Below are 10811 nucleotides of genomic sequence, written 5' to 3'. Positions count from 1 at the left end.
CAACATGTTCAAACAATATTACTCACATTTATATCATTAAATTTGGTACAAACATACATTTCTCTTGTACTGATTATATAATGTGAATAAGCACAAACAACTTTTAATATTGTCTCCATAATAAATTTCTCATTTGGGTGAAATTAAAACAAACATTTCTTCAAATGATTTCTTATAGAAAATGTGATATTTTAGGTGCACAACTATGCATGACTATCACAAGATAAAGTTAAATATTCACTTTTAATCACCAGCAATCATGTTTGGATGAATAATTACTTAAAAACAGAGCATGCATTTTCATAAATACTTCAATAAATATAGGTAAATTTACTCACTTCATATTATGTCTCAGTTGACTTGCAGCAAATGCAGATGACGTCACTACACATACTCCAGGCTACACTAGCTCTTCTGGATATCATCTCACAGATGGTGTGTTGTAGATCAAAAATTTGGCCAATTTGCTTTCACAAGCAAAACTAGATAAAAGCCTCAATACTTTCTATCATTTAAACTACAAACAAATTTGACGCATCGCAAAAAATTGAATTGCTTTTTGGAGATGGACTCAATTCCACCTTCAATCCAAGATGTCATAAATGCAAGTGAAATAAAATGCATCTTGGTTGCTTAGTAGCACCAAGAGTCCTAAATAATTATGCATGTTCTATTGTTATTACACAAAGTTGAAAAACTGCAAACAATGAAAATGGAGGTACTTAATAAGGAGCTTTCAAGTGTAGCAAATTGGATGGAAAATAATAAGCTTACTGTGAATGCCTCTAAAACCAAAGTCATGTTGTTTGGCTCTCACCACAAATTAAAAGATGCTCAACTCAATATATCCCTCAATCAGGTCATGTTGGAGCAGGTCCAAGTTTTCAAATATCTTGGTCTATTTTTCGATCCTCATCTAAAATGGAAAACTCACATTGACAAAACTGCTTCCAAAATTTCTCAAAGACTTGGTATTTTAAAACGTATTAGGCAATACATTGACCAGGATACCATGAACATGCTTTATAATGCTATTGTACTACCTCATATTGACTATTGCTGCCCAATTTGGTCTACTGCTGCTGATAAGCATGTTAATAAAATCCAAATCCTCCAAAATCATGTTGCTAGAGTAACATTAAGGTGTAAAGTACGGGACAAACATGTTAGTGCAATATACGATGAACTGAAATGGATGACTGTAAGACAACGTGCTGACTATTTTACTTTAACTCTTATTTACAGATGTGTACATGGCCTTGCCCCGGATTACCTGGCGCATAACATCGTTAATAGCATGAAAACCCACAGTTATGGTACAAGATCCATGAGTTCAAATAACATCTATATTGGACGCAGCAGAACTGACTGGGGAAGGCGTACTTTCAGGAAACACGGGGCAGGACTGTGGAATCATCTTCCTTGCCATATCAAACATTCGACCAGTATACAGGTATTTAAAAAGAACTTGAAGGCCTTTATACTTGACTCAGGTTCATGAATTTTCATTTATTTTTAAATAATTATTTTTATTTTTTTTAATCTATTTATTTATTTTCCTTGGGTGGGGGGGTGTGGGGGGGGGGGCTGAGTGAACAGGTGATGTCTGTATGGGCGTACGTATATATGCGGAGGTATGAAGGACTTGTGTGCATTTTTTGGGTGTGTGTTGAGCCTTGGTTGTGAATGATGAACGTTAGTGGGGTGTCAATGAAGGTGTGTCAGGTATGTCGTGGGGTGTGTATAGCAAAGTGTTGTGTTTGTGTGCGGATATTGTATGTTTTTTGGCTTAGTGTGTTGTGACAGGGGTGTGTATTTGGTGCTCTGAGGGGGGGGGGTGTGGGTGTGTGTAATGTGTGTGGTAGGTGTATATTTGGTGCTCCGTTGTCTTGGGGTTGGAGAGGTTGGTATGTGTCAGGGTGCATGTGTATTTTATCGGGTATGAAGTGAAGAGTGATTGTATCTGTTTTATTTTTTGTCTGGGTGCTATAATATATTTTTGTCAAATGATGTGTGTATTGGTGTATGATATTTGTATCCCTTTGGTGCTACTTAATTTGTTATGTGCTTTTAAAAAAATACTATATCTTTTAATGCCTATTTATAATGTATTTATAATGTAACTTTGTAACCTTATTTGTACTTGTATTTTCTTGATGTCATGTACAGAGGGCCCTTGTGTAAAGCAGTGCTGGATCACTGATCTTGGCTACCCTCTTTAAATATGTCTGAAATAAGAAATAAAAAAAAATAAGGAACAGTCCATATACTTGAACTAAATGGACTGACATAGGCTCCCTGGGGGAATGCTATTGTAATTAAAATCAAGAAAGTTCTGTGGATATGGAAAGTGTGAAATACAGACTTGAACTGGCAACCCATGATCAGGGAAAATCCCTAAATTAAAAATCACTGGAAAATTCTGAACTCTGCTGTGACAACCAGTATGTGATGCGTCCGACGATTTGATTAAAATTCAGTCCTTATTCAAAGTATTTGTGCTAAAATAAATAATGTTTCCTTATTGTGTAATACCTATTTCATCGACGAATAAGCTGAAAGGAAAACATTCATTTACATCAACAATGGTTTAATTATTATCTTTTGTCCTCCCCAAAAGCAACGCTTTAGCTACTGGAATACATTAATATAGGCCTTCGGGTTTTTTTTCAAGGGCAAGGTCCACTGGAACCTAGAGGAAGTGATTCTACAGATACCACAACCGGAGATGTTCGCCCTTCCCTGATCGAGCTCTAAAACAATCACGTATACAAGGTTGACCCTTCTGTACACGGGACTACCAGCTTTACGTGACTTTCCGAACTACGACACGTTATGAATGGTACTACCTAGGCCTAAATCTGATTTTTCTACCGTCAGAATGTGAAGGGCAGAGGTGCGACCCCTAGTCCTACGAACGTCTATTAAGAGAAAAATATTTGTACGTCCTCACACTCATGGATATGACCCTTCATGGGTTTTTTTAACTTTGCCTAGTGATAGACCTTTGACCAGGATGTAAAAAATATTTACAAAACCTGTTGTTTTTAGTAGTTCTAAACACTCTAAACATAATTTTGTTTTCAACACTGAAAATGGTGTCTTGGGAAATGTGACGGTTCATCAAGGATGTACTGGTGTCTGGATAAATGAATATATCAATGAATAGACTAACCGTCAAGCCAGATGTGACAGAGTTGTCATGGACCAGTGTTGAAAGTTTATTAGCTTGTTGCCACATGACAATCTCGGAAAATACAAGTTCCTTCAACTTGGATGCCAAAGTGTAATGGCAACATGGAATAGGAAAAGTAGACCAATGGTTTGTATTGTCTGTATGTGCTAAGCATTGTATGGAGGTGAAAAGATATATAGAAAGAGTTGTTGAAATTGCCAATATACACGAATAACGTTGTGCAAAGCAAACTAAAAGAGAACCAAGTGTACTGTGAATATCAACTGCCTAAAATGCTTCACCTTCCAACGTGCTTTACCTTACCTTGACAGCCAACGACTTCAAAACGAAGGCTAATACGAACATTCCATTCGGTAGGTAGTATTCGAATAAAAGACGCTTCAATAGGTGCAGGAAACAGATTGGTGACAACCGTAGTTTGGTCTGTATTTCCAACAAATATCTGTGACAGGAATAGGATTTCAATATCAATAAGAAGAAAATGTGTGGCTTGTCCAAACTTAGAAGAGGTACTGTATCTTTAATCTGCCTCCCCCAGCTCGGTTTCTCTTTTCTCTGTCACCCTTTTTACCACTTTTTTCAACCTAATTTCATTTCTCCTTTTTGAAATCCAGTTTGCAAGGATAAGCCAGTTGGTTAGTTTCATCACTCCATCTCTGGTTTGTATGGGATACTATACTTTGATCTGCTCGTAATCGGCGGGCCTTATAACATCGCGGATTAAGTCCTATACTTTGTCTACTAACACATAAAATATGGACCAGGCAGGTCAAGTAATAGCACTCTTATCGTGGGTCTACTTTTCGGCGTAGTGGTAAAAGCCTAACATTTCCCGCCTGATCAAACTATAGGGTGTAAAAATAAAATGTGTACAATTTTTAAAATGAAATGATACAAGTATGCTGCATATTTTTGGTTTGATATTTATATGTTTATCAAGATAATTTCTTTAGCCACCGGATTAGATTTGTTCCAATAAAATCGATGGCATACAAGTGAAGATATGGCCAATTATGTAACCTAGACTTAAAACCGCTTGGGCCACTTTTGTCTGAGTATGACAAGTGACTAAATAGAGTTGACCCATGGACGTACCAAATGGTCTTCTAGGGTCTGTGTATAAACAATGGGGCATTCAAAAATTATTGCATTATAGAATATCTCCTTGAGTTTTTGAAAGTTACAACTAAGCACTGAATTAATAACCTCATTTACTAGGAATTGTGGCTTCAGCTCAGTAACTTCAACCCCAATTCACGTTGGAAGAGCGTATTTTTATGGTTGTGACATTCGGTAGCACATGGAGCTACATGGAGTCATGCAGAAACCATAAGATTGTTTATAGCTCATTTTCCACACTCACGTCCTCTATCGAGGCATACAATTACATATAAATATGAGAAGTGTATAGAATTTGTTAAGAGTAACAACAGAAATGCTGTCAATAGTCGCCCCAGAATCCCAGCTGAACTTAATTTCAAAATGTCATTGTTTTGTACTTTTCTCAGTTGATATCTCAGGGATATGAGAAATTACTTTATTTATAAGATAATTTCGTTTATAGATTTTAAAGAAATATCATATTATTATTAAGTTCATGTGAATTATATGAAGAAACACCGCTAATAATTATTTTGTATCAGTTCTTTGATATTTAATGCACGATTTAGCATATCTACGCGGTTGAACTTGAATCTTGATATGCGCAAACATGGCAAAAGTGGCCCAACAAGATTTCTGAACGATTTGATTAATCGGACATAACTTTTGAACCCAAGCTAGTAAAGAAACCAACTAAACGTCTTCTTTTAGCCAAGATATTACTGACAGTATTGCATATAACATGTGTGCCATATCTCTTTTAGTTTTTTCTGAGAAGTCAAATTGTAATTGTATAAATTTTATTGTTAGAGGACATAGAGTACCAAAGTGTGACGTCATAAAATTTTCTTTTTTGCATTCCAGCATTTTCGTGACCATATTTCAGTAGAACAAACTGTTTGGAACCAGGCCAATTTACACTGATTTCAATGGGGCCCTCATGATCCGATTCCCACCAAATTTGGACTGTGGAAGTTTTTCATCATGCTCCACCTACACATGGTATGTTCATCATACTTACTGATTACGGAATAAAGCGCATTTTTATACACGATATACTATTTATATACTCTGAAGCTCCAAATTGCAATTACAATGGGTTTTGTGACCATTTATTGATCGGTCAGTAACTTTGTTTTGACCTATGACCACTTGAAATAACTGGCCATCAAATTCATGTTTTTATTGATTTGGGGAATTTGGGGGCAAAAATTGACACCTTTTCACCATTTTTAGCATTTTTTGCATTGCAAAAGTTTGTATTACACTTGTTATTGTTGATAAACACGGTTTCTTTAATTTAAGCTAAACACAGCCAAATTAAAACGTCTCCACTAGTTCCATCCCCATTTAATCAGATTCTGATGAGTTTATGGTAAAATAATTTATATAATAATTTTCTATACACTTTCCTTCGAAGGTTGATACCAAATTTGATATCAAAAGTTTAATCATCTTGAGCATAGGAGCCGTTTTAAACGGTAATAGATTGCTTCATGCAAAACTCACTTCCTGTGAACTATAAGCACCACACAAGGTCATTCTTATATAATCATTGACCCAGCTGTGTCATATAATGTGAACCTGGTGATCTGGTCAACTCATTGACAGATGCTACCCTCAGGAGAGAACTCAAGTTCTGATCAATTCTTTTCAGGCAGTGAAACCTAATGTTATTTTGTTATGGGCTTCAATGTGAGACACAAAACACAATGTGAAAAAATGCGTGCAGTTCTCCACGTGAAACTAAAAACTCACCATAGCGTCCTGATTGTTTGCTGACTTCACATAGTGCCAATTAGTACCGTCATTACTGTACTGAACTTTGAAGTTTGTTACCCACTGTGGACAACAATCGCCACCTCCAAAAAAGCGCGCATCAACGTTATAAGCTCTTCCTTGAGTCAACACGCCAGTAACCCATGTTGAGACGCCTAGGTCTACTTGGATCCATTGGTTGACGTTATTGTATTTGGCACTCCACGATCCAGTAGTAGGGTATTGTGCTAGGCGATTCAGACGAGCATTACTAGGTCCACGGTTGCCGTCCGGTACGGAAGAAGCCGTTAGTTGATTGTCAAGTATACGACCATCCTCTAAACCAAGACGTGCTTGGCAAGCAGCGGCTAAAAGATACAAAGTTAAAGCAATAATTTTATGATAAATTTTCCGAGGAGGATACCTTAAGGGATCTAAAATGAGCGTTTATTGCGTTTCGACAGTATTTTTTGTGGGACATGAGAGCACCTCAGACCTATCGAATTGCATTCTGAATACAAAGCATGTCTTTCTGATATCAAATAATTTTCATTTTTGAAAATCACAATATAATACAAATTTTATGACAAATTATAAAAATTTGATATTTTTCAAATTTTGATATATAACAGTCCTCGAAGTAAATTATATAAATCTAATGATATATTCTTAAAGTGTATGTAGCAGGGAGGAAAAAGCCGACGGTCAATTGAAAATTTTGACCTTTCATATTGAAGATATAGATTTTTTTCCCAAAAAGACCTAGTTTTTTGTGGTGTTTTGGGAAAAAAATCCATATCTTCAATACGAAAGGTCAAAATTTTCAATTGATCGTCGGCATTTCATCCCACCTACATACACGTTAAGTATAAATCATCAGATTTATAAAGTTTACTTCGAGTACTGTTAAATATCAAAAATATCATTTTTTAATGATTTGCCATAAAATGTGTATTAAATTGCGAATTTCAAAAACCAAAATTATTTGATATCAGAATGACATTCTTCGTATTCAGAATGCAATTCGATATGTCTGATGTGCTCTAATGTCCCAAAATAAATACTGTCCAAACGTTCATACCCCAGCCCTTAAGGTTACACGAAGAAACGTATAAAAAACGTATAAAAGACGTATAAAGTTGTTCTCTAAAACAGAGTTTTCTCAGTAATCAAATATCGCAGCGAGTGAAATGTTGGTGCATTGGATGTAGCTTAACATTTTTGTGTGTGTTATATACAAATTTTTAGAATAAGTTTGAAAATCCTTCGTTTAAAGCATTTTTACGCACCATGTTCACAAGATCAAAAACACGTTCCATGACGTTTTATTCAAATGTGCGCCCCGTATAAATCCACGCCGAGTGATTATTTTCTTCTTTTTCGTATTGTACTACAAATCGATCAAAGAAATAATGTTGCCATGGGGAAGAACCAAATACAGTACCGATTAAATTTTAAAAGCCCGTTTTGGGGGAAATTTTGGAGAATTTGCTTGAGAAAAAGCTGGTTTGTGAAATTATCGATATCTTGATTACGGGACGTTAATTTAGACATCTGAATACCTACATTATTTCTCAACATTCTGCCAATTGTTATTCCATTTGATTTTCACTCGAAATTGAAGCTAGTTTTGCAAAAAACGAGGTTTTTCTCCATCGGGTTCGTCCAAAATTTCAGCGCCGACATGCGTGTTTATTCTAAGAGCCATTATGCGGACGCAATTGTAATCACGTCATTGCGTCAAATTATAATTATATGTCCCCTTCGAGGACAATCAATTGCGTAAGCTGATGTGTGGCCGAGCGGATAGAGCGGTGGACTTTGAATCTATTATGATTAATTTTTGTGGGTTCGAGTCCCCGTGTGGCTGAAACTTCGGTTTTTTTCCTCTTTTCTCATTTTTACTTTTGTTCTTCCCTCTTTGCTTTCTCCTTTTCTCCTTTTCTTTTATCATTTCTTTTTCTTTCTTTCTTTCTTTTTTATTCACTATTTCTTTATTCTTTCTTGCTCCTTTCTGTTATAGTTTTTGTATAGGCCTATTTGATTGATTCGCTGACTACAGTGATTGATTGTTTTTCACTTTATATAATTCAGAAATTTGTAGGCCTGCTAAGTCTGTCTTGTTGAATATTCCCAAATTCAATTTACAAATAATTGCTTTGTGATGTTGTTGTTGATGTTATTTATTTATTTCATCAAAGATATCAAGGCTCTATAAATTTAATATCAACACATTTTCTAGACAGTGGCGTATCTTCATGGGGCGGGCATAGGGGCCAGAGGAAGTGCCCCCAATCGATTTTAAAATTTATAAAATCCTCATGAAAATTGCCGAAAACGGCTTGTGCCCCCTCACCCCCCCCCAAATCCCCCGGCGCATCACGAGCTCCAGGCACGAGCTAAGCCAAGTTTCATGTCTTGACCGTGGATCGATATTCTATTATAATTATTAAAGTAGGCTTATACCTCCCGGTAGGCTTGTTCATTTTCTGCATGGCTGTTTCTGTTATGAACTTACGCCCCTCTGAAATCAAGCGCATGAAAAACCTTTCGGCTAACCTTAATTTTTTCGGCAGCGCGGAACTAACTGGAAATGATGCGTGATTATAATCAGGGGTATTAGACAACAATGCCAGAATCCATTAGGGCATATAATATACATTTCGTCTTGTCAAAAACCAATTATGTTTTACAATTGGCAATGTTATGAGGAAAAGTAGCTCGCCTGAAATTCCCAAATTGTGTGTCCCAGCATTATCAATGGCTTCCTATGTCTTAACATGTGTGTATGTATTTTAGGGCCAAATTTTTGAGCACGCAGGGCCATTTTACAAAAATGTGCTAATGTTTCATGAAATGTGGCTTTCACTACTTGATAGTAAGTAGTATTCCACAGATGCATTTTTTCTAAAAATCATGCTAGGTTGGAGTTTTGAGGGTCAAAATCCAAATTTTCTTCATTTTCCTATTGGATTACACAGTTAAGGCAGGATCTTGGTGCACATGAAGCTTAATGAAGCCCGCCCTCACATGTTAAAATGTGACCATGGCTACTTTAATATGAAAGGTCAAAATTTTCAATTGACCGTCGGCTTTTCCTCCCTGCTACATACACTTTAAGAATATGTCATTAGATTTATATAATTTACTTCGAGGACTGTTATATATCAAAAATTTGAAAAATATCAAATTTTATAATTTGTCATAAAATTTGTATTATATTGTGATTTAAAAAAAATGAAAATTATTTGATATCAGAAAGACATGCTTCGTATTCAGAATGCAATTCGATAGGTCTGAGGTGCTCTCATGTCCCACAAAAAATACTGTCGAAACGCAATAAACGCTCATTTTGGATCCCTTAAGCCACCTTTATGATGTCTGGTGATGAGAGTGTTGCTTCATTCAATACCAACAAGAAGTCAACTGGCAACCCAAGCAGATCAGTGCATCATCTGGCTGATGAAAAGAGCAGACCTTAGCTCTTGAAACGTCCCATACAGTAAGTGTTTCAATTGGACTTGTATAGACGAATCCAAGTAGCCAAGTCATGGTCAGGATTTGGTCGGACATCTTTGGGTAGCCGCTAGCACCAACCTGGTGCTTTGAGCGTCCAATTGTGCAAATAAAAGCCGCCTAACACCTAGAGAAGATGCACGGACGAGGATAATAGCTAATAATATATATAATGGAGATAATTCCGCAGGTAATCCTGTCGCATCTATTCATAGGCCCTACATAATGCTTTTGTTCGCAAGTACCATGAGTACATCAATGCATAGATACCGCGTGTAGTTAATCCGATTATTATGTCACTTCAACAGCGAATATACCATGCTGTGTCGAACATGTCGAAGGGAACTGTATTGTGTTATTCTTTTGTCTGCCTGTGTTTTCGCGGAAGGTGTAAAACGGGTGATGGAATGCAGTTTAAAATTTCCGCCAAGGCCGAATCATTTCACATTTTGAGTGCATTGTAGCCGACGGCTACCCAACTAAAGGCTGCTAGTCAGGTGTAGGAATGCGTGAATTTAGATTCGTCTATAGACCACTTGGCATGTGACGTCATTGCCCGGCAGTATGCGCGCGCATTATGACAATTTACATTGTTCTTTGCCCTGCAGTGTGCGTACGCATCGTAGTCTGCTAAGGGCATGTGCATTTTAAATCGCCCGCCATTTAATACAATACAAGAAAGCCATTGAACAGTGTAGCGGCTCGTTCGAGCATATCGATAGACGAGTCCCTCGCTTTTGTTGATAAACAGTGATGTCAAGTGGTCTATAGAAGAAATGCTGAATTAATAGTATCTGCTATGGATTTACTTGTATATACTGTGTGTCACTTCAGTAAGACGTTCTTCCAGTATAGCATGGTGATTTTGGTGTCTAGTCATAGGTTTGGGGGACAGGAAATTCATTAAAAATATTTAGAAGACCAGGCAGGGATTACATTATGGTAAATTCAAGATGGCTTCCAATATGGCCGCCATTTTATTTATCGGGTATAATTTCCTTCAAATTCAACCTATAATGAAAGATGCGTCATCTGTCAATTAAACTCGAGCACGGTTTGTAGCACGGTTTGTTTGAAAGTGTCGTGATGATATGAGTTGTTGAAGACGGCGGTAAAACCGGGCGCCTTATTGTTAATTTTGCACCTTCAAACATACAAACCATCTCAAAAACTAGGTCTTAATAGTAGGAAACTTTCTTTCGCGAAGGCACCGTGTCAACAATGCCTAGAAAAGTTGCTT

At 36.7% G+C, this 10811-nt stretch overlaps 1 protein-coding gene across 1 annotated transcript; it reads right to left on the bottom strand.

The window, feature by feature from the left end:
- Positions 1-2196: 2196 nt before the first annotated feature.
- Positions 2197-10451, bottom strand: LOC140169595 (lactadherin-like). The gene is made up of 4 exons (XM_072192860.1): positions 10391-10451; positions 6056-6423; positions 3500-3638; positions 2197-2228 (listed from the first exon to the last, which is right to left on the bottom strand). Exons 1-4 carry the CDS (start codon positions 10449-10451, stop codon positions 2197-2199), a joined length of 600 nt encoding a protein of 199 aa, XP_072048961.1.
- Positions 10452-10811: the final 360 nt, after the last annotated feature.

This window comes from Amphiura filiformis, chromosome 14, assembly GCF_039555335.1.
Source record: "Amphiura filiformis chromosome 14, Afil_fr2py, whole genome shotgun sequence".
Taxonomy (NCBI): domain Eukaryota; kingdom Metazoa; phylum Echinodermata; class Ophiuroidea; order Amphilepidida; family Amphiuridae; genus Amphiura; species Amphiura filiformis.
This window is presented reverse-complemented; position numbering and strand designations above follow the sequence as displayed.

Coding starts and splice junctions, on each gene's coding strand:
- LOC140169595 (XM_072192860.1), bottom strand. CDS start 10,451: ATGACTAGACACCAAAATCACCATGCTATACTGGAAGAACGTCTTACT. Junction 3,639..6,055: donor CAAACAATCAGGACGCTATG/GTGAGTTTTTAG, acceptor TTCCTGTCACAG/ATATTTGTTGGAAATACAGA. Junction 2,229..3,499: donor TGAAGTCGTTGGCTGTCAAG/GTAAGGTAAAGC, acceptor TTCTTATTTCAG/ACATATTTAAAGAGGGTAGC.